Consider the following 24,351-nt stretch of genomic DNA (forward strand, 5'->3'; position numbering starts at 1 on the left):
CATGCAGATGGATATATTTTTTGTTTATGCCGGTTCTCTTGCATCAAAGAGCTGAATATGTAAATTCCATGTCATTCGAGTGATTTATTATTCTCAGCTACAGAAATTAAATGTTAGCTTTTCAGGAACTTACGGAGACTATCCTATTTTCTCATTGACAGCTGTGCATGTGTGTGATTTAATTTAGTTTGCATACATTTGTGTAGTTGTTCAGCAAATGGAAGTCGGTTGCAAGCTTTTTCCATTAAAAAAATACAATTTATGCCCACCCTTTTTATCTGCTTCCATAAATGAGACACATGCACATGCACACTGTCTAGCTAAATAGTTATGTAAAGTATCTAGAATTATAAAAAGTTAGAGGAAACTATCTCTGAACTTCTGGTGGAGAAAATGAGCCAAAACATTGGTACAAAGGAGGATTTTGTAAAGAATTTTGCAGATTTGAATGATCCCAGATAAATAAACATGGGTGAATATGTTCTATCACTTTATGTGCTGTGTGTTTTGATCAATACAGGGGGTCGTATTTGACTTTGTAAAAAATCCTTTTCATGCTGAAACACAATATTAGCTGACAGTCAACTGGAGTCTGTGATGACATCCCCAGTGGGGTATCTTGGGAAAATATATGCTATTTTAATGATTGTCATGTGGAAAGTAAATTCATTTATTCCTACTCTCTGAGCCTATGGTGTTCCCAGGTGTTTTCTTTGTATGGACACACTTCAGTGGCTTTTTAAATACAAATTGTTTTCTTTCCTTCACTATCTGTCTTTTCAGTTGCCCCCATGCCCTCTGTTTCTCAGTTACTGGACACTTGTGCATAATTTCTGCTCCTCCACCCACCTTTATTATTCCTGTGGCGTCCACTTCCCTTTACTCTCTCTTACCTTAGTTCTCTCATCCTTTGCCCCTAAACTGCTAGAGCTTAAAACAGCCCACGACTGTTATAATGTTTCCTATTTATATGGAAATAAGGATGTATGGGGGGAAAATTCTGAGGAAGACAGCAACATACTTCATGCAGACATGTACTGTACACAATAAAATCCATATGATGGTTTGCAATTAACTTTAACATCAGTCTTGCAGTAACTGTCACCACAGTTTTAATCACTTATTCAGCCATGCACCAATGATATGCACCTTAACAAAGAACACGAGCAAATTGTAATGCAAATAACTTCTCCAATTTACATTTTACTGTGAAGTTTACTTTACTGGATGTATTCTGCAGTGTCACCATTAAAATGCCATCATTCCTTCTAATAATGCAGGGTGCACGAGGCCACCAAAGAAATACTCCAGCCCTACAGCAGATTGATTATCTATCCACCTCAGCCATGTGTGAAACTCCCTCTTCACCAACACAAAATGGGAAATTCATCCACCATTGATCTCCACTTTGACCTCCTCTGTACTGCAGCGTAATCAAAAAAAAAAAAAAAACAAAAACAAAAAAACAGCCAGTGTCCTTGTGTCTTGATTAGTTCTTATACCTGTTTCTGGTTTAATAACTATTCTGTATTTTCAGTGCTGAGTAAAACTTCCCAAAGTCATGGCTGCACAAAAATATGTGTAAAATGCAAGATTGGATGCTTCCATCCTTGCAGCACCAATTTATCTGCAATTAAAAGCTAAAATTAAACTGTTCCTCGATTGACCACTAGATGGCCCCTTCCCTTTTCGGATACCTGCCTCTGCAGCAGCCTCACCCACTTAAGCATACAGTACATAAACTCTCCAAAATATAAACCCAGGCTCTTTTTCATTGAGCTCTACTGGTCTGATATGTGGTTCTAGTCTCCAGGGGCTTCTTAAACAGCTTTTGCAAAACACTGTTTCATAATAAGTCAATTGAAAAAAATACGCCCCTAACATTTTACATGCATGTTTTGTAATTAATAGGACCAAAATACTATTAAACAAAGGATTCTTCTAAGTAATTTCTAAAGAAAAACTATGCCTTCCTATAATAACAATAGGTTTACTTAGGACAATGGGTTTATTTTCTTCATAACATCAATGTGTCCCCAGCGTCTAACAAAGCATAAAACAGTTTCGTTGCCTGCACACTGCTGTAAAAAAAAAAAAAGGTCATAAAAACATAGCAACAAAATTGAAACTTGATTTGTTCAACGTTGTGTCGGCTATACGTATATCTTCTGAGCTCCTCGCAGCTTTGACCTTTTTATCTGTATAGAACCAGTCTGTCATGCTTATTGGCCTGTGTGAACTGATGCAATGGACACAGTACATGTAACACACTGCACACAACATTACTCAGCTTTAACGGCTTTGTTCTCCTCGGCAAAATGGGGATTTCTGCACCTCTACAATGTTGTTAAAAGTTGCAGAATTTGCATGTCATATCAATCTACATTTAGTACAAGTGTTATTAAGCATAAATAAACAAATTTCAACCATAAAATCTGAAAAGCTTTTATAACTTATTATCTTTCATCTCAGATTCAGCTGCGGAGTGATTTAACAGCATCTAGCTTTGACTCTGATTAGTGTATTGTGCCTTTGCTTCCACTTGCTGGTTCAACAAAATGTCTTCTAATCAGGGCAACAGATGGAGCTGGAAATAAAACAAAGAATAAATTGGCACATTTTTGAGAGCAACTCCCAAGTAAAAATGAGATTTCCTGAATAATTAGCAGTTGCTGAGGGACATTCTCAGGATTAATGACAATGTGATTCCTCTCCATTTGTTTAATCCTATGGGCTTTTAATGTATTGTCCATCAATCTCAATGAAATCTCAATGAAAAAATGCTGTTCTTTTGCCATCTGAGCTTGTACAGATGTGGCGCAAACACATAAACCGAAAATCATTTTTATTGGAAGGATCTTGACGGTGCACTCCACAGGACCGTTGTCTCTTGTCACGGGACACGGATCTGGGTATCATAACATACAGACAGTGGGCGTTTGAATGACGTGTCTGCATGATGTTTTCAAACAAGGGCCAACAGTTTCATCAGAACACGTCTTCTTACTCAGGCAGTGAGAGTGCCATGTAATCCATCAGAGGTAGCCTTGCCTTCACAGACTGACAGTAAAATAATGGCTTCAGAGTCACATACATACTGTGTATGATGATATATAGAACACTCTGTCTGTGGAGATGTATTGTCTTTGATGTTAACCCTAAACAAACATTAGTAGTATATGCTAAAATGTGGAAAAGAATGTATGCTTGAATACTTTCAGTGTGAAAGGGGGGAAAGAATGGAGTCTGAGGAGCGGGTCTTATGTGGACACTTTGAGTACAGAGCGTGTACTGTATGCAACATGTATACTGTTGCTCATGAAGTTGGAATTATTTTGTTTTCAGACACATTCCTCTTTTTATTCCTATTTATATACATCAATAGTCATATTTGACCTGGTGCAGTGATTATATACTGAGTCCCAATTACACTTTACCCATCAAGAGTAAATCACATTGTCCTAATTAATTCATGAGAAGAGGCACAGATATTTTATTCCAACTTTATGGGCAACAATGTACTTTTTCACAGATCCAGTACACTCAATTTTTAAATATAGGCACTGTGCATGTAGTCATTGCATACATATGTATGTAAGGTATCAGCATTTAAAAAAAAACAAAACAATCCAACAAAATATGCTACACAGAATAAACTATAAACTGCTCTGGTATTCAGTGCTGTTATTTTACAAAATCTCGCCTAAAGCAAAATAGAAAAAATTCCTCGGGTGAAACTTAATTGCCGCATTTGCAAAGACGAAAGTGAGTCATTTGTTTGTTTGTAACCCCCCCACCCCTCCCCTTTTTTTCCAGTGCCGTGCAATTTGTCATCTAAACGTACACAGTGTGAATCTCCTTGACCCATCTGGTCTAGTTTCAGACCTGGTTAATGGAAATACATTTAAGCATGCTTTTGCCATGCAGACTGCAGTCTCTTCACAGATACAATACTCACCCTGCATGTTAAAATGAACCCTTAGTTAATGATTCAGCTCCATTGTAAAAGACATCGATGTAATTATCTCTACTCGTTTTTTATTCCTTGTCACATCTAGAGGGAATAATATTACACAAAACCTCCTGAAAACAATAAGGGTGCCACTTCTTATATCATATTTCCTCTTCATCTCCCCTTATTTTGGTGTTCACTGCTGTGTAAATAATCTGAGAAGAGCTAAATATCATGTAGAAATCACTTATGGGTCAATACACAACAAAAAAAAAACAGCCTTGTGCTAATTTTCTTCTCATTCTCACTTTGGGTTATCCTAAAGCTGCATCTCCCAAGATTAGGGCTGTGGAACTTTTTTTTAATTGGGTTGCCCACTGTCAGAGAGCATATGTGCAATCATTTTCCTAATTAAAATAGAAGAAGAACGTTCTCTGGCAGAGTTTATAAATGTCGACCTCAGCAAAGCTGAATGAAATGGAGAAGAGAGGAGACAAAAATGACAAATACTGAATAGTTTCATACAGTGTTCACATTCCTGATTACACGGATATTCACACTCAAGTAAAAACTTCCTTTATTTCTAATCGACAAGCCTCAATTATTATTATTTTTTTTTTTTTACTTTATTTTTCTTTTTTATTAATGCTCCACTGAAACTAGATATGTCTACAATACTTGCACTTACACTCTTGTTAAATGTCTGTGGACAAATCCTTCATCATATAGGAATATAGTGAAAGACTGATTTTACTGTCCAGAGGTAAAAATACAGCTGTGACCAGATTCAATTGTCATGTGCACTGAATAAAACATTGCACAATGAAATTCTTGTTTGCTATCCCTCCTTCCATAGTAGATTAAAAGGCAAGATAGATAGGTAGACTTTAAATAAGTGTGTTTACAACTGAAAAGACTTGTGTATTAACGGTGACTGGGGAAGAATATTCTATATAGGAAGTACATATAAATATACAAATACATAAAAGTCACATTTTAAGTCATATTGTTAAGTATAGTATGTTAAAAAAAATTAACTAGACAAAAAATATGTAAAAGTAACAGTAAGATGAAAATAAGACAACAAGAGAGATTTTCAGACACAGTTTTAATGAAAAAAAATTCAGCTGTGTTTGTGTGCATAACTATTTGAACTGTTTGTTTTCATGCTCAAAAGCCTGGCAAACACTATGTTGCCCTTCTCTGTAATCACCGGTGAAATCTTCACCACAGAGGAAGATGAGGTGGGTGTCCCATCAGTTGATAAATGAAAGAATTGGATGAAGCAGAGGACAGGAGGGGTTTTTACTTTCACTTCTTAAACACGTCCACATCCCCTTGAGCTCAGCAGATGTTCAGCGAGACCTACAAGCGATTCCCTCTTCTTCCTTCTCCCTCCCTCACTGCGAAGCCCTGTTCATATCACCATGTTTATGGCATGTTGACATGGAAAATATTTTAGGGTGAAATAGTAATGATTCATATATACACACTCACTGTACTCTGTGTTTGTCTTTAAACTTCACTTTTCCCCAAATCGTGTATATAAGCCTTGTTTAGCAAAGGAAGATCACACACTGCCTTATTCTCTGGAGTCTGAGGGATCGGGATATGCTTTTTACAAAGAGGGATCTGCTGCTGCACTTCTCTACCTGTGCATGGAGACCTTTAATGGAATCTGGGTCAGCTGGGACATTCTCTGTACACTAAAGTCACTGGACGACAATGATGGCAAGTGCTCATGTACTTAGCATTGTCATGTTCTATACTGTCAAGACATGTTTTAAGGATTAGGAGAGTCTAACGGTACAACTGTCGAGTTCAAACTTGAAAATAAAATAAGAGCATTTGTGTCCAGCTTTGACTGACAGGACTTTGGACGTACTATTGGTGTTTGCAATTGACCTCTAAAGTGTGAAAATAAGTGAAAGGTTGTTCAGTGTCTTACAAACTTTCCAAGGCAAGTTGTTTCGCTCCTTTCATCACCTGTATGCGTGTGTCAGGAGTGTGTGGGGGTGTTTACACATAACAGCAACCTGGTAATGCATGGACTCACTCCTAGCTTGAGCAATGGGCATGAAGACATGTCTCCGGGCTTGACGTTCTCTTCTGCCGTTTACTAAACAGCCTTGATAGGACATGACTGTTTTAGTAAATACAGAAGGCGCGTGTGTGTGTCCTTGTGTGTGTTTTGGGTTAGAACTTGGTCCTTGCACAGTTGGGTATCCAATCGAGTATCTGTTATCCACAGAGAAGCAGCAACTCAGCTCTCTTAGGCTTCCACTTACATTACAGGAATAAAGTTGGAAAAATTGACTACCTGTCAGACTTTACACACTCCTTTTCCAGCTCACAGTGAGGTGTGAAATCTTCTTTACAAGGCTATAATCAGGACAGTTCTTACAAACACAAATCCGTCATGCATAGCAGCTTTGGTATAATCGTTCTCTGTCTAAGTTTATATTATAAACACCACACACTTGAATGCCATGTACTATGCACACACACATAATGTGCATGTGCATGTGTGTGTGTGAGGGTGTGTGTGTGTGTGTGTGTGTGTGTGTGTGTGTGTGTGTGTGTGTGTGTGTGTGTGTGGGCCCATTCCGTTAGTTCGACAGGTGTGTGGAAGACTGCACGAGCCAGGCGGCAGGTGGAGAGGAGGATTTATAGATTTTAATCATATCACTCTGTTGAGCAATAATTCTACTGCCTAAGGCAAGGAAGGTCCAAAGCTAGAGTATTTGTGACTGATGGATGCTGGTCTGGGTATCCCTGATTCAGGCACAAATAATGTGTTCCCTTCTTCATGTATATATAAGCTTTCATTAGAACATATCACAGCTTGATTTAAAATGCACAGCCATGCAATGTTAGCAGGCGGTGAGATTCTGTCTTCACAACTAAGTGAATAAAAAGATGAGAAGAAATGCCAGGAGACAAAATAATATAATGATTATATGTTATAAAAGTCAGACAAGTGTATAATTGCTGAATGAGGTAATGATTCACTTTATTCAGAATGCAACAAAAGAAAAGAAAAAAAAACAGACATGCAAAGGAGGGAAGTTCCAAAATATCAAAATGTGAATTGTGTTATGGGTTTCAATAAAAGAAAATTGACTTTGGTTTCAGGGAGTCAGTAATGGTAAATCCCTCAGGTTTTACCGTTTCTTATCTGAATAGCTCCATCTCTCCCTCTGACCTTGTCATCCCCGTTCTCGACGTGATTAACGGTTACAAATTTGCATCCATTTGAAACTGTCTGAATAAGACAGCAGACGGCAGTGCCTGCTGTTAATAATGAAATCTCCAAGACAAAAGCCCCATAATGTTTCTGTTGGCAGATACACGCAAAAAAGAGCTCATGCAGGATCAACAAGGCAAAGCCACCCCTATTCCTGATGCCACATCTTCACCTGCCAAGCAAAGTCTGAACAAGATATGGAGAAAAAACAACCTGTTTGGCTCCAGAAACTGTACAAAGCGCCAAGACAATTTGGGCTGGAAATGTAACATGTTGGGACAGTACAACACAGGATCATTTTAATACAATTATCTGTTGCTGAAATTTGCTCCTGTTCTTCACTTTTTTTGTCTTTTTTTTTAACCTATCTTCATATGTCCTTTATCTACCCTCTAAGGGGTATCTATGCAGGGAAATGTATTCTATAAATCTGGCAGTCATGATTCACTGAATCATGAAAGTGATGACGCACTATGAGACAGCGAATTTCACAGTTAAATCAGTTTGAAGGTCTGACTCCAGTAATAATGCAGAACTTTATGATATTCAATTGCAACCTCATCGCTTATTTAAGTGTCAGTTATGCAAATTTTTGACAGGTTGACCCCCCTAATCTTCGAGTACTAATATACTTTGTCAATTGCACCAGGATGTGAAGTTCTGCTTGAAACTTGGATGTTGAGTGGAGGGTTTTCTGTGTTTAGTGTAAATGACTGTCATGCTGCCTATGTTTCAGGGTAAATAAATGCCTAAGGGCGACACGGATCAAAATGTCTGAACAAAAAAACCTACAGGATGAGAAGACAGTAGAATAAACGAATGACATTTGCAGCAAATTGTCATAATCACACTCATGTCAAATTATTTATGATATTGTCAATCTTGGAAATGTAATCTCTGATGAGTAGCAGCATGGACATTGAGCACTGAAAACTTCTATTTGATCTTTTTAATGGAAGTACATGCATATTTTTGGGACATGTGGCTTTATATTTGTATTTTATATTATATTGTCTTTTAAGATAAGTACTTTTTCTCTTCATTAAAAGCAATATTTTGACTTTTGACTGTTTGACTTGATGTCTATTGTCTGAAATGTTTATACTTGGAGCTTTTATTCAAACCGTTATAGTTTAAAAGCTGCTTGAAATAAATGTGCTGTGAACTTTTACAGTTGGCCCTTCTCCTTATGAAGCTGTTTGCATGCAGTTAGCAGTGTCTGTGTGAATGTAAAATGTGAGACAGAGCCATTTCTGTGCTTAGTGAAGGGAAGAGGGACAGCATGGGAATGTGGATTTTCACCGTTTAGGAGAATCAGTTAACTATCCATCACACACAGATCAGGTTTCACCGACATGCAGGTTGTAAAATACTGGTCATCGCTTTCCTGACAGGACTGTTTTCTGTCAGTAAGGGTTTAATGTCTTTGCTAGCATTTGCCCTCATATTTGATGTTTGTGCATGATTTTGTTTAAATTAAAGTGAAAAATACAATTTCAGAACTAAAACCTTTTATTCATATCAAAACACGTGTATAGCATACATTATGGATTCACTTTATACAAGAACAGTTAAACCAATAAAGCAACAATAAAAATGTATAACATTACACAACACATACAAATATTTATAGACTACAATCACCTTTTTGTGTATTAGACTCTATGAATGAGACTTGATATAGCAGTACAGTTCAGCACTCCAAAAATCATAAATTTTACCCTCTGTGTACTTTGTTAATTTTCTAAGGGCAGTAAAATGACAATTGTGTAATTGACCTGGTCTTCTAAATGTGCCGTTTGAGCATTATATGGGTGATACCATCAAAGAATCACAGATAGGAATGAACTTATGTCAGCACATCAGATCAAGGATCGGTTAATAATGAGTCAGATCTGATAGAGACCAGGTTTAGTTGGAAATAAAAGCTGACTGAGGATCTGATAATGGTTTCAGGTAGTGACACTCTTAGTGCTGCTCGGCTGACTCGGCTGTTTCTGTGGGAATCAAGGACCTGTTACTCTGCTGTCACACGGTATAGTGATTCTAACTGTCTCAGTCAGCGCAAACATCCTTAGTGGGTTTTGTGTGTACTTCTAAACAAAGCAGCCTTTCACAGCAACAACACCATCTTCATAACACAAAAGGGATGTCAAGAGTCTCTTCAAACCGCACATTAATGTCTATTAAACTTCTGTGCCCTCACGATGGTAGATGATTCCAGATGAGCTCAGTCCAGGGTAGAAATGCCCACTGGACCCACTATACTGGCTGAGGATTGGGCTGGAATACCCCAGAGAGGAGTGGGTGGGAGAGGAAGATAACACAGGAGGAGCTGGTACTTGTGGAACCCACTCTGGACCACCAGAGTTGGGGGAGAAGCTACTAAAGCTTGGTGGCTGAGGGGGCCTGTGAGGCCCATCTATAGGAAGACTGATCTGTAACGGTCGACTTAACCCATCACCTCCCACTTCACTGGCTGCGGTGGACGTCACTCCAGACATCTCAGATAGGAAACTGCTCAGACAAGGTGCAGGACCTGATGATGAAGGGGAAGGAATCCGGTCTGGTGTGGGGGAGATGTTAAGACCAGAGTTACCAGAGTGCTTTGGGCTGCCCCTCTCGCTGTCACCTGACTCGGGGGCCACGGGACCACCATCGCCACCCGGAAGAGAATCGGACTTCCTTTTTCTTTTGCGGCGGAAGTTTCCGTTGTCAAACATCTTTTCACAGTTTGGGTCAAGAGTCCAGTAGTTTCCCTTGCCTATGAGAGAATGTAGTAAGAAAGGTTTTGATTAAAAAAACAGGACAACAACACAAACAATTCAACACATAATACAATCAAAATAATACATTCAATAACAGATGCTAGAAGAATAATAACATTCCACTATTACCTGGATCGTCCTCATCTCTTGGCACTTTTTTGAAGCAGTCATTGAGTGACAGGTTGTGTCTAATAGAATTCTGCCAGCCTGCTTTACTTTTGTTGTAGAAAGGAAAGTTGTCAGCCACATACTGGTAGATTTGACTCAATGTCAGTCTCCTGTCAGGTGCTCCGTGGATAGCCATGGCAATCAGAGCTGAGTAGGAGTAGGGGGGCCTGACTAGTTTCATTAAGTCTTCTTGTGAAGGGAGAGAGAACCAGCTCAGTTCACCCCCTGGACCCCCTGCTCCGCTGGGACCCAGGTAAGGTCTCTGCATTCCGTAGTGCTGAGGGACAAAGGGAGGGCCTGGGTTCCCTGGGGGACCGGTGGTGGCCAGGTACGGAGGTGTGTTGATCCCAGAGCCATTGAACCACAGGTAAGGGTTTGGAGAGGAGGTGGTGTAGTCGCTCAGGTCATAGGACGTTGGCGTGGTACGCTGAGGACTTGGCAGTGATGGTGGAGGGTAGTAACAGTCACTGTACATGCTGAGTTCAGGGGGTTCCTGGGCGAGGGTGGGGAACTGTGGGCCACACCGAGGAGGAGACTGGCCCTGGGACTCAAACGAAGACATCGTTAAAGCAGGACTTTCTTCTCAGCGCGTGGTCTCCTCTGAACCCTGTGACCTTGATTCTTCTTTCTTTCCTTTTTTTTTTGGATAATTTTATCCTTGCGGGGAAGACTTGTTGTCTTTCTTTTCTTGTTTTGTCCACTGCAGATAGTCTATTTGAATAAACTGCAAAATGAGGGTCTTCTTGCCGCTGAGTCGTAGGCTTTCTTACTCCCTGCTTGTCAGTTTGCCCTTGTTTTCTGTCAGGATGTCACTGGCCATACCTGCTTTATCTGTCTCCCTGGAAACACCCCTAGTCTCACCTGATTGGCTGCTTTCTCAGGTGAGGCGGCTATCTCCTACTCTCCTTCTCTTTTTCCTCCTGTCAGCTTGTTCAGTTGCTCCAGGGGTTTTGCTTAACCTCAATTAATTTTCCAGTCAAGCTGTTAAAGTAACATTTCTGAATTCACTCAGTTATAAATTTTATTAAAATTTATTTAATTACAATGCAAATTTAAACAGTCTATGTATACACAGGGTATTTGGTAGGCTGTTTACACATTCATTTCAACATTAATCTATGTTCGACATGCCGGTCCTCCCATCTTCAATGGGCTCTATGCACAGCCCCACTATCTCCTGAATTTAAGGCAGCTCCTTTATTTCCTGTTTTTCATTAGTCGACACTCATTAATCCAGGTGTGCCTGACCACAGTAGTCACAACAAGAAGTAGCAGGCACACCTGGATTAATCAGTGTGTCCAAAAATGAAAAACAGGAAATAAAGGAGTAGTAGTGGGGCTGTGCATAAATCCCATAACACTAGTAACATTAGCAGAAATAATCATTCTGTGTATTCATTTTAGCTTTTCAGTTTTGGAAAGGTGGCATATTTCACAAAGATATTAATGCTGCTTCACATAGGCTATCAGAATCAGAATATGTTATTAATCCAATGGGGAAATTATATTATGGCTGTACCACTTGCCTATAATAACATGAGGCTTACCACTGTAATCATAGTATTTACATTGGGCAAATGTCAATAATTTAAACTTTATTTAGAGCTCAATTGAAATCTCTGTACAACTGGAACATTTTTAATAGGTTAATTTAGAGCACATTCCTCTAACGTACATTTGTAACCTATGGGAACAAGTAGCTTTCAACACTGCATTTACAGTGCTTTTCCTGTTATATAGCTTATTTCTATTAGGTAAATGAAACGGCTAATTCATCAAGATTTTGCAAATTAAAATATCTGTCCAAAAAAAAAAAAAAAAAAAAAAAAAAAGACAAATAAAATAAAATAAAATAAATAAAAGTTTTTTCTGAAAAGTTATTTTCTGATATTTCCCATAATCCTCCTGGAGTCTGCGCGTTACGACTTAACCGTTTTTTAACATTAGCATAAAAACTTAACTTAAATTGTTCACCATCATAGCTAACGTCCAACTTTGTGAGAGCGTTGTAAGTTTTACATATTTATAGATAACACCTAACCTTCTAATGTAACTGCTAGCTAATAGTCTCAGCTCATTTTATTGTTTGTCGAAACAAAAACTATTGGTAAGAGCCGACTGGTTGTTGTAAGCTAACGCTAGCTAACGTTTACATTAACTGTCACTCATAACGAAAGAGTAAGTTGCTGTGGTTAGTTATTTTAGTCTTGAAATTAAATGTTGACGCATAACGTAGTGTGACCACAGATGATAAATGCAATATCACCGGTTTGCAATTCAGATGGCCAATTCTTCTGCGCCACCCGAGCTTGAAAAGCAGAACGGCACCCAGGACATGTTGGAGTTAACCAACGATTTAGAAAGGATGATTGAAGACGTTGAAAACCTATCAGGTAACTTTTCCACCCTTTCAGTTCATTACTACTCAGATTGGCTCAATCTAAATCGTAATCAGGTGCATTGACGAGGCAATGTGTTTGCTGGGATCTAATAATTTACTTTGTTGTGTATACCCGTAGTGCAGCTGACCTGGATGACTTACGACGTGGTCAGGCTGCGGATCAGTCCTGAACTGGTGGAGTCAATGCAGAAACTAAAGGATGCTTGTGACAGGTGCAAAGTGGCGGTGTACAGAGATCAAGACCAGGAGCAAGATAAATGTACTGAGCCTCATACGTAGTTATGTACTAAACTTAGATTAGGGACTAAAGCTGTTTTGAATATAGATTTTCTGCTTAAATAAATGTGATTTTTCCTTTGTCATGGTTGATTTTTGACAGATGTATGTGTTATCTTACAGTGTTTGATTATATACTGTTTGTGATACAGTAGTTTAGGATGCTTAAAGTTATGTATGCACACTGTTGCATTGTTAAACATGTTACATTTAACAAATAACAATGAAATAAATAAAGGATGTTGGAAATAAGATTCTTTCCATGTGTTTCTTTTGATGTCAAACCACACTTAATCTACACATGACTATTTTATGGGCCACTGTTGAACAGCCATTCAGTGATGGATCATAATTAGTTTTGGCTTACAATTTAATTATAATTAACACAGCCTATTTTATTTGGACTTCTTTTTCAGTTGGAAAATATGGAGAAAACCAAAGAACCAGCTCCACCCTCTGACTGCATTGATTTGGAAAACATACTGAAAGGGATCGACGCCCTGTCTAAATGCATGGAGCAGCTAGGATGTATGTATGACTGTTGAACCTCCTCTCCACCTTTGAGACCTCTTAAATGTCAGTAAGCATTAATTATGCCAGGAAGATGTGTCTTGATGATCGATTTGCAAGTATGCAAAGCATATGATGCAACACTTAACGTAGATCTGTCGTGTGATAACCAAAATGCATTACTGTACACCAACCGTTTTGGAATTTAATGTTCTTTGTAGATGTCAGTGGTGCAGAGTTGCATGACGTCAGATCACTCTTTGCTGATGGGTAGATAGGACCAACTGAAGGATTTCAAACCTTTTCTCCCAGGGGGGACAGCAATCAGAGAAATCTACCTCACTCACATATACAGATGAGTTACAAAGGAAGAACCTGAGTGTAGCGCTGGGTGTGAGGGCTCATTGAATATTTTAATATGTAGTTTAATGCATACAAAGCATATATCATGGTCTTCACAATTAACAGATATTTTGAACCAGCTTGTTAGTGCTCTCTGCCACCATCGTCAAAACACCAGATGTGGTATTAGATAACACTGGTTATTAACTTTAAGGAATCAAAGCCTGGAAAGAATAATAATGTAATACATAGAATTATTAGAGGTTACAGTATTATGGAAAGTCATTTTATCCCAATAATGCATCTGTCTTTTTTCACTGTAAGATAGTGCTTTGAAATAAAAGGATAAAACACACTGGCACATAAACTGTTAAACATTTGACTCTTAGAGATGTAATGGCCTGAGGCTTTTCTGAAGCAAGATTTTTGTTTTTATACCTCCAGTACAAACCCAGCTGAAGCAATGCGATCTGATCATTTGTGTTGGCGACCCTGATAAACTGGCATCTCTGAAAATCCATGAGGCACCGAAGCAGCAGCCCCCAGCCTAACTTGAAATTGATGTGTGAGGAACAGAGGTAATATTGTGTATCTGTACAGTTTAATAACATCTACACAGCATTGACAGCAGGAAACACATTCTTACATTGTGGTAACTAAAATGTAAGTGAAGGGAACTAGAAAGGGATTGCATAACAATGGTGATTCATTCTTGGTTGTAAAAATTCCAACATTTGTACAGATGAGCACAAATTAGCACAAAGGCACACAGAGACAAACGCCCACATTAAAGTTGATGTTGGTACTGGTCAGAGTCCTGCAGGGTGCAGTAGACAGCACTTGCTCTGCGCTTCAGAACTCTGCTCTGTGGCATCAATGAGCAGCAGCGGGGTGTGTGCATGATGGGTAATCATCTCCCTCACCCCAGGGAAACTCTGCAGCACACAAAAAAAGATGACAGGAACCTAATGACGCAGGACAAGTCAGCATCAAACATTCCTGGAGGCGTGCAACAAGATGTAGACTTTTCGGTTTGCCATGAATCTGTAAACAGACCTTTCCTCTCATCATAACTCTGATATTAGGATCTTCATTTTCACTTTACCTTGGTGTTCTTGAGGCTGTTGCCCAGGGAAAAAGAGTTGCCTTGGCTACGAATCTTAATATTGTAAACCTTGTCTTCTTTTAGTAGCATTAGGGTGTAGGGATGTTCAGCTGAGTCTTTGGTGCTGTCCCTCACCAAGAATGCACCATCCTTAAAGACATGCATACACACAAAAGCCCAGAAACATAGACGTCGTACTCTCACAGTTCCTCTTAACAACTTCAACTGCATATAATCTGTGCATGATGGTGTCTCTGACAGGAGAGGGATGAGATACATGACAATGAAAGAGGCAGCAACTGACCTTGTTCACCTTTCTGAGAGCAACCTCTGCTTCGTATCTGGTTACCTTCCCTCCATACCAGCTAGGATCCAAGTCCTGGATGAACAATAAAAATTTTTTTTTTGCTGACATTATAAGTTGTTGTTGTGAATATTTGTCATACAGTTAATACCAACCAGCCAACATAGTGAAAAATTTGAGTTACAATGCAACTTCTTAAATTCTTGTGGTAGGCTACTCTATGTTGTGTTCTTTTTCCAACATCGCCATCTGCTGTTTAACTAATGAAAGCACTCAAGGTGTGTAATAGTTCAGAGAGGCATGCATGTTCAAATAAATAAAAACTGTTTATGGAAGTTGTGGCTATTTTGTAATTCCCACCATTCCTGGTCCTTCCACTGGACTGTTACATTTTGGAATATGTTCTGGAGGAGCTGGAAGGGTTTTACCTGCCCTAAGAGGAGAAAACAAGCGCATAGTAAATCGTTAGGAAATCTTCAACAAAGGGTTTAACATGAGTGACGGGGTTTCTAGGGTTGTCTGTGGTGCCTGAGGCCTACCGGTTGGATATGTCTAGAGACTTGCGCGGCTTTGGTTGAGGCATTCCAGTGGATAAGCCTGGAACTTTGACTGCACTGCCCTCTTGTGGAGCATGATGGGTATGTGGAAACAAATGGAAATATTGCCACAAAAAAATTACACTTCCCTCGTCAAAAAACAAAGTAGCAAACGTGCACTGTTATCTGTATGTACTTGGTTTTGTCAGGTCTTTTTTGGATAGGCCAGGTGGTTCAGGTGGTGTGGGTTTCTTGCTCCTGTCCACAGGCACATTGGGTGTTCCACCTGTTGGATTGATAGAAATATAAATATGTCTTGGAAGGCTTTAGCTTTATGTCTAATCACTTATTACTGATTTTCTTTTTTTTTTGTCACTGAATCATAGTTTTTATATTTGACAGAAAGTTTTTATATGCATATTTATTTTATCTTGTATATATAGTGTCTGTTTTATTTATAAGTCAAATTCTGGATCCTGAATCATGGCATATTCTATATTCTTCACTGTTTTAACCGTATCCATCCTACTGGGCTAAGGTCTGAAGAAACATCTATTAAAGCAGTCTACAGCCCATATGCACACTACAGAAAAGAGCAATAAGGACAATAAACAAAACAGGATACAGACAACACACAAACCCACTATTTATCAAATCACACATTGAAATTTCTGGATTTGGTTCAATTTAAAACAGTGCAGATAATGTACAAAGCAAGAAATAATCTGCCAAAAAATATAGAAAGAGGCTATAATCTAATATAATCTAAGGGGAGACCTAAATTTTAAAAAACAAAGTAAGAACAACAATGAAAAGTATGTGTATATCAAGCTGTGGAGTGACTGTGGAACAGTCTGGAGCAAGAGATAAAGCAAAGTACAAACATACATATATTTAAAAAGAGGTATATAAAAATATTTCGAAATAGGTATTTGGAGGATGAGGGATAAAAATAGTGCTGTTCCAAATATCATTCCTGATTTCTTTGAATTAAGAGAGAGTAATGATAATTTCAGAGATCTTTGTATTTGTGAATGGACTAAAGTGAAGTCTAGATGGACTAGGGTTACGGGTGTGAAATTATGGAATGGACCTGATGATGAATTTAAGTTATTCACTCCTTTGACAAAATTTAAAAAAAAAATGCTGTAGTTTAAAATCATTTAGGAATATTGAATTGAGATGGTAGATGCGTTTTTGTTGTTGATTTTTTTTATGGTGTAAATGCTCGATGCTGTACACATTTAATTTAATGTAAGCAGGTGAAAAGGATAGGCAAAAAAAATAAGGTTTTAATTATAGCCTATTCCTCTTTTTGGTTTTATGTTTATTGTAATTATTTTACTAAGTGCAATGATTAATGCACAAACCAAAAATACATTTATTATTCATTCATTTATTGCTACTGCCTCCTGAGCCAATTGCACTGAAAATTCATTTTTAGATATAAATCTGCAATGACAAATAACATCTGTCTATGTCATTGTCTATGTTTTTGTTATGTTTTTGTCTATGTGTGAACAAATCAGTCCTTGATAAGTTAGATGAGTGTGTGGTGATGGAGTTACTCACCTGGTAGTTTGAAGGGTCTTTGAGAGAGTTGGTTTGTTCTTGGTGGACAATGATGAGAAGGTTTTAAGGCTTTCTCAGCAGGACGGGGATCAGGAGGAGAATCTGTGCACGTCAAGTGATACAGTAGAGAAGTTGAGTGTATCAAGTCAAAAGCATGTGATGTAATGATATGTTTTGGCTTAATCTTCCATTTCTTTATTCATGAGACTTATAGTAGGTTTGTTTACCCCTGGTATGAGGTTGTTGAAATGTAGCTGCTCTTGGGTGTTGAGGTGGTCTCATGGTGGATGCAGAGGAGGATGGGCTGAGGTTATCTTTATAGTCCTCCTTGTTGTCTTGTTCTTCATTCAGAGTGCAAATGTAGTTTTCATCTTCATGTGGACCCTCATAGGTACCATCACTGTCATTGTCCTGATGACATAGGGGGTTATAGTATGGTACTGGGTGATGCACTAAATGAACATGTATGTTGGTTTTAATTCCCTTTTTATTTAAAACATTTTTTAAAATCATACAGTTCAAAACTTTAAGTCAATACAATCCATATCCCTGAAATTAGTTTAATGTATCAGTCCCTCTGTGATGTACTGCAAGGTCATTTAAGTGCAAAATGGATTAAAAAAAAGTCATAGCGTTTCACTTACAAACTCATCGGAGTCCCAGACTTCCTTTTCCTGCACAAATACTGTTTGGGGGGTAGGGGTTTACAGTGAAAATAACAGAAAGGGAGTTTTATAGTCACAATATAACTGTTATGTTTAGATTCTCTTTACCTTTCTTTGGATGGCTTTGAGGCTTTAATCTGCAAAAACAACAGAAATGTATGATTTTTTTTTTGTTGTTTTTACTTTAGTTTTTGATTTAGTTGTTGTAAGCTGTGAAGTAATGTGAGATTTCTTACCTTTGAGCAAAACTCTTCTGCACATCCCTACCCATTTCTCTGTGGATCTTAGTGATTATTCTGTTAAAATGGAACACCAAAACTTATATTAAATACTAGTTTTACATTATATAAATGTGTATGTCTGAGAGACATGGGATTATTGGTTGTTTTGGTAGTTTGTTTATTTTTTTTAAAATCCGACCTACGGAATATAAAGGCAGGGAAATACATCAAGTTCACATTCTGCCATTTGCTGGATGAAAAGAGAAAAAAAAGACAATCAGTTACTCTAATATTGTTTAGAATATTGTAGAGCTTTACACATGCTTACCAAGAAATGTGCTCCGGTTATCCCTCCCTTCATCACTACTTTGTCACAGCCTGATAATTTGAGCTGAGAAGATAGGATATTATCCACACATAGAAAGAAAATTCACTTTTAACATGTGTTTGTAATTCCTAAATATTATTACATTGTGGCACTGGTGGCTTTTCAACTGCTACGTCCACGATTTAGCTTAAAATTTTTACTCCGTCTGATTATAACCAATCATTTTTGCAGAACAACAAATATCAGCATGGTAAGATAAAGATTTAACAGGTTAAACAGAGCATTTCCTCCAAATTATTGTAGACTGAACACATAACACCGTGGAACAGTAACATTGATAGAAAAAAGTTACCATTTGATACTCACACATTTCATATAATCAGCGAGACTCTGAGGATTCCATCCCATCACCTCTGATTTAGAAGGAACATTGTTTAAACTCATGTTTGTTTCCTGTAAATTTTGGGCTCAGAAAATTTTTTTTCAGTTCATACTCATAACTGTTACAAGAGCGGTATAGAAAGACTTCTCTAGACTTTAGTTAAGTATACGTGTCCTCTTGCTACTCTTCTAATTAGCAAAAGACTAAAATGGAAAGTTTCAGTGGTGTTAAAACATTTGAGAAATACATTCTTAGCCTGTTGAGACAAACTGCAGAGTACGTCTGTCTCTAAACATAGAGGCTGATCATTTCCTTTCACACATCTACGTGTCACCACAGACAAACAGCTATGTTGGTCAAATTTACTTTGTCCAATCTGGTGAGACTGATCATAACATAACGCTCACATTTTCTTGCCACTCTATATTTGCTCTATTTAAGTAAAGTTTTAATGATGATTGTTGCTGTGATGTTGCTTTCACTTTCTGTTCTGATTCACAGCCTTGTCACCAAACTGATGCGTTATCTGTGTTAGATCTTGTTTTCCTGCCACGGCCTGTCCTCTGAGGGCTCTTGGTATCTCACACCCAGGTGAAAGAGGAGGGCAGCAGGGAAAAAGGGATGATCAATCATGCTCAGATCCCCCTAGACCCCCAGGCCTGTCTGGGGGAATATATGAGTCCTCCTTGGGGGGTCCTTGTGGGAGATCACCACCTCCTCTGTTTTTCCTCTTCTGCACTGATAGGGAAACGTGCCCCCCGTGAAAGACACAGCCGCTGTAGAGAATGCACCAATTAAACTCAGAGTTATTATAAAGCAAAGGTTACAATAGTTTTATAAAGTTAAGATTAAAATGAAAGGAAAGTTCACCTCCAGAAACTTTGAAGCATGTTCTAAAAATGCAATAAAAACTCAAATCTGTAGTTTGTAAATTCATTCTATTCTTTGTCCAAAAGACAAACCTAATGTTTTAATGTCCTATTTTGAAAATATAAACAACTTCATATTTTGATGTCTTCCAACACACTCAAAAAAGATGAATTGGAAATTTATAGAAAATTCAAATAATACTGCTTTGCAAGTCAATAATGAGTAGGTTGATTTAGAATGGGAGAGGCATAAAAGAAGCATCTATAAAAGGGCAGAATTAAGATACAGATTATCTTTACTGTCATTTCACTCAGAATTTACACACAAAGGCTGAGACAAAATAATGTTTCTCACTGTTCTTGGCAGTGGTAGTAAAGAACTTCATAATAAATAATAGAAACAAATTATAATAACTTAAGATAAAAAAAAAAAGCAGGAATATCTTGTTCACTGAGTTTATTAAACAATTGTCTGTCTGTTAAACTTATTTCTCAGATTTTGTTATCTGTATTAGTGTGTATTTCCTGTACTTGTGCTGAATACATTTAACAGCCTCGTAAAAAGAACGCTTCATAAACTTGACATTATGTATCACTCTTCAATTTGACTCAATACAAACGCTCCATTCAAAACCACTCACTTCTCCACTCTATGTGGAAACCACTGATGAATGTTCGTGATTTATGTGCCATTGCATGAGAAACTGTCCTCCAACCAGGGTGAATATACATACACAGGCCTGAGAGTACTTTAGGAAACCATTTTCACAAGGAGGTCGGCCAATATCACCTCTAAGAAGAGCCAGTCCTCTGGACCAAAGCTTGTCTCAGACAGACTGAAAGACGGTGGAAACGTGCTGTGATGAGTCCATGTTTGGGTTTGTTCTTAGAAAAACAGGTTTTTCATGGCAAAGATGAAAAGACTTTCCAGATTCTTCTCAGTGAAAGATGTAAAAGACGCTCTGGCATCTGTGATGGTGTGGTAGGGCATCATGGCTGACCTGGATAGAATGTGTGAAAATACCACAAATGTTTATCTGTTCTCATAGTCCACCTACCTTTAATGCATTCTTGTTGCATTTAAGAAGAATTAAGTAATCATTTATGAACTTTTAAGTACATTTAACTTAAAATCTTTTTTAAAATCAATTGCTTTGCATAGTTATTACACTCAAATAATTAAGTTCAATGCACTCAATTCCAACTTCATTTAACTAAAAATATAAAAGATTTTAAGTTAAATGTACTTAAAAAGTGTATATTTTTATTATATTTGCTATATTTATTATTATTTATTATATTTAATCATTACTTAATTTTTTTAAGGCAACCACTTTTCTCAATTTTTTAAAGTAAACTCAACGTATCTGGGCTTACAGTGTACAGGCTCCGCCCCACTGAGAAAAGTAGCAAGTCAATCGTGGATAGCTGACGGCCGCTTAGAACTTTTTGAGTTGTATCTTGTATGATAACCACCAAAACTCCTATAGCAGCTACTGTTTGACTGAAGGCCCTGACTGGCATGTCCAGATATGCATGGGCAGTTGACAATTTACATGGTCAAAAGAAAAAGAGGTATAGTCATAACTAAAACTTATTAATATAAACCCATTTAACTTAAATGTATTCACACATTCAACAATATCTACAAATGAGTTGACTATACCTAATATTTTCGTGTAATGTCATCAAACTTATATTTTTAAGTGCATTTCTTGTTATTCTAATTATTATATATGTTATTATTATAATTCATATATTATTTTAATTATAATAAATGTTTTAAAGTATATTTGACATCTGGCTTACAGTGTACGAAAGAGGAACCCCTCATCCAGCTCCTCCAGAGGTTTCATCCATTTTTTTCCCCCAGGAATTTTTTGGGGACACTTGAACTGAGGTCTGAGGACAGAGGGTGTTGTATAATGTACAGCTTGTAAAGTACTTGGATGCAAATCTCTTATTTGTGATATTGCGCTATAAAAATAACATTGAATTGACATAAATTACACAAGCTCCCATCATATCAATAGCTTTTCCTTATGTTTTTTTCAGTAGTTTTTTCAGCAGGAAAATGCCACGCTTCATTCTGCACAAGTTTCAATAGCATGGCTTTGACACATAATGACAGTGTTCTGCAGTCCATATCAGCCTCATCCTGAATGCACATTATGATGATGAGAATCAGGCTACAGCCACCACAGGTTGTGATGAGCAGCTGCAGTCTTATATGTGGTAAAAATGTGCAAAACTTCCCCTTACAAAAAGTAGTTTGCATATTGCTAAAATTGTGATATGAATGAATGTATGAATTTTTATTATTGTGTCCTGCATAAGAATATGCCCAGCCCTCACATGGGATTATACAATGCCAAAAATATGACTTATTTAAACAAACACATCTGCTGCTTTTTCCAGGCTTTACAAACAAATAATGCTGATTTATATATATTTGAACTAAACAACCATTTCATCCTGTCATCATCAGTGCTCCAGAACATATCAGGATTTCAGATAAACATCTCATTAAACAAAGAGGCTGTCAGTTCATCATATAGAACACCACACAAAAGAAAATGTGATTCATTTTCCAATTCCCCCAAATCACACAGTCCACAAAGTCTGTTTTCTTCTGGGATTTGTGTAAATCTCCCAGTTTCTAAGGCCAAGGGAAGGATTCCTGTACGCAATTGACCAATTAGGGACCTTTGGTTCCTGGTCAAGTTTGCACTGCCAAATAGACTCTGTTTTATATGTGTTTTTCAGTTGAATGTATGTCTGCAGCTTCAGTTTAGACAGGATCCCAGTCACCTATTTTTCATCTAAAGCAGACATTAGGTTAGCTCTGATCTTGTTAATGCTACATGAAAGGTTGTTGTGGAATATATATTGAAGTTGTGCTCCCATAAAGACAGCTCTGACCTCTGCCACCCAAGGGCACCTTGTCCTTCTCCAGCCAAATACTTTTTTGGTTATTTGATTATCCGGCATATTAATAATTCGATTCCATAATCTAACCATTTCATATTTTCTTTGAATTGAACCGGGAACCCATGTGATAAAAGTGTAAAACACAGTAGTAGTGGGGAAAATGTGTTTGATTTTTGAGTGAGTTGCAGGCAAGAAAATCTGAATTACTTTATATTTACGTACTAATACAAATACTATTACGTTCATCTTTTTACTTTTGTCACTTAAATAAATGAACAAATTGAACAAACTGAAAATGTTATTGCATTTTAGAAAAAGTTCCAACTGTTCAGGAAGTGGAGTTTGTAACTGAAGGACAGACAGAGCTTGCAGTGCTAGAGGAAATTACATGTTTTAGAAAAAACATCCAGTATGGGAGCGATAATTGACCCTGTGGAGAGCAGCGATAACAGATTGGTGAGGGCCTCCAGTGGGGTGAAGCCTTCATTAATACCCAGCAGGACAGCATGGGAAATACAGGGCATTCCCAGAGGCAAACAGACAAATGAGATAAACGGGATGGACCAGTGTTTCGGTCTGTCAGTGTCAAGAAGGAAACTTTTCTGTGCATTTACTTTATTTATTTATTTATTGCTGCCAAAATGTACTTTGGCACTTGTGCTAAATAAAGAACTGTATAGAATTGTGTGTTTTTGTGTTAATAGGCCTACTTTTACATATAAAGTATAGTTTTTAATCGTTGGCCACAAGCTGAAATTTATAAAACAACAGGATTTATGAGTCATAATGTGATCACTGAGAGCTAATAAATGTTTAGACCTCCAGTTTCTCACTTACGTTGATATGTACTACTTCAGTACAGTAACTGATCTGTAAAGATAGTAACACAGCCCTGTAACCCCCCCCTTACTGTGAGTCTGCCTCCCCCTCTGCCCCAGGCCTGGACCCCCTGATGAAGGTGATATCCATCCCATCAGTCATTTAGCTGAGACTGTGGCAGATTTATGACACATCCAGCTGAGGGGGGGATTTTTGGAGATCCAGGGGGTAGAGGAAAGAAGGAGGTGAATGAATGCCTTCTTAGATACAGACAGGCCAGTGGGCGGAGACAGGACTCATCCAATTACTTGCAAATCATAAGATTAGAAATTAACCAGCATCCAAGTTGGAATGTGACTTGAATCTATTTATTTATCTCTCAGTATAGGCACAAAATTTATGACTATCGAGGCTGCCTGCGGTCCTTCTGCAGAACATAACGGCTGTCAACACTTTTCTCCACCCTTTGAAGTATTGGGATACATTTGCATTGCTTTGGGAAAGGGACCACAGCTCTATAGTGACCTGTTATCAGGCCAAATCATTAACTTTTGGCGCTAGAAATACTTCTCTAATTTGTCTTTCAAAGTGTCGATGCTCTTTGAAAACTGCAATACACGTCTATTTCAAAGTAATAGTGGATCAACACCTGGAATGGGTGTGAACAGCGTGTTATCCATGTAATCCCCTGTTAAATGGATTCAATCTATTCTTATTCTAATAGACAACCTTGTCTTGTATTCCCTATAAACTCCACAATAAATACAAGTAATATATTTGAATAACTAAATAAATATTTCAAAAATAAACATGACAGTGATCTTTTTTTCAACTTTTATTCAATTTCGCATGAACAACACTCATAAATACACAAAAGGAGGCAGGAAAAAGTGCAAACATTGGACATTTTTCATTCATCAGAAGCATTTAGATCAACATTGAAGGAGATGGATCA

The 24,351-nt window shown here is 37.8% G+C and overlaps 3 protein-coding genes across 3 annotated transcripts; 1 reads left to right on the forward strand and 2 right to left on the reverse strand.

Moving 5' to 3' along the window:
• Window positions 1-8,699: 8,699 nt before the first annotated feature.
• Window positions 8,700-10,925, reverse strand: foxi3b (forkhead box I3b). The gene is made up of 2 exons (XM_030144750.1): window positions 10,097-10,925; window positions 8,700-9,963 (listed from the first exon to the last, which is right to left on the reverse strand). Exons 1-2 carry the CDS (start codon window positions 10,695-10,697, stop codon window positions 9,386-9,388), a joined length of 1,179 nt encoding a protein of 392 aa, XP_030000610.1. The 5' UTR covers window positions 10,698-10,925; the 3' UTR covers window positions 8,700-9,385.
• A 1,431-nt stretch (window positions 10,926-12,356) lies between these two features.
• Window positions 12,357-12,818, forward strand: syce3 (synaptonemal complex central element protein 3). Its single transcript, XM_030144768.1, has 2 exons — window positions 12,357-12,528; window positions 12,655-12,818. The coding sequence occupies exons 1-2, from the start codon at window positions 12,390-12,392 to the stop codon at window positions 12,813-12,815; spliced, it is 300 nt and encodes a 99-aa protein (XP_030000628.1). The 5' UTR covers window positions 12,357-12,389; the 3' UTR covers window positions 12,816-12,818.
• Window positions 12,819-14,387: 1,569 nt separating this feature from the next.
• On the reverse strand, window positions 14,388-15,500 carry lcp2b (lymphocyte cytosolic protein 2b). The gene is made up of 4 exons (XM_030145714.1): window positions 15,434-15,500; window positions 15,074-15,148; window positions 14,770-14,919; window positions 14,388-14,599 (listed from the first exon to the last, which is right to left on the reverse strand). The coding sequence occupies exons 1-4, from the start codon at window positions 15,434-15,436 to the stop codon at window positions 14,474-14,476; spliced, it is 354 nt and encodes a 117-aa protein (XP_030001574.1). The 5' UTR covers window positions 15,437-15,500; the 3' UTR covers window positions 14,388-14,473.
• Between the last annotated feature and the right edge of the window lie 8,851 nt (window positions 15,501-24,351).

The sequence above is a fragment of the Sphaeramia orbicularis genome, chromosome 10 (assembly GCF_902148855.1).
Source record: "Sphaeramia orbicularis chromosome 10, fSphaOr1.1, whole genome shotgun sequence".
NCBI lineage: Eukaryota > Metazoa > Chordata > Actinopteri > Kurtiformes > Apogonidae > Sphaeramia > Sphaeramia orbicularis.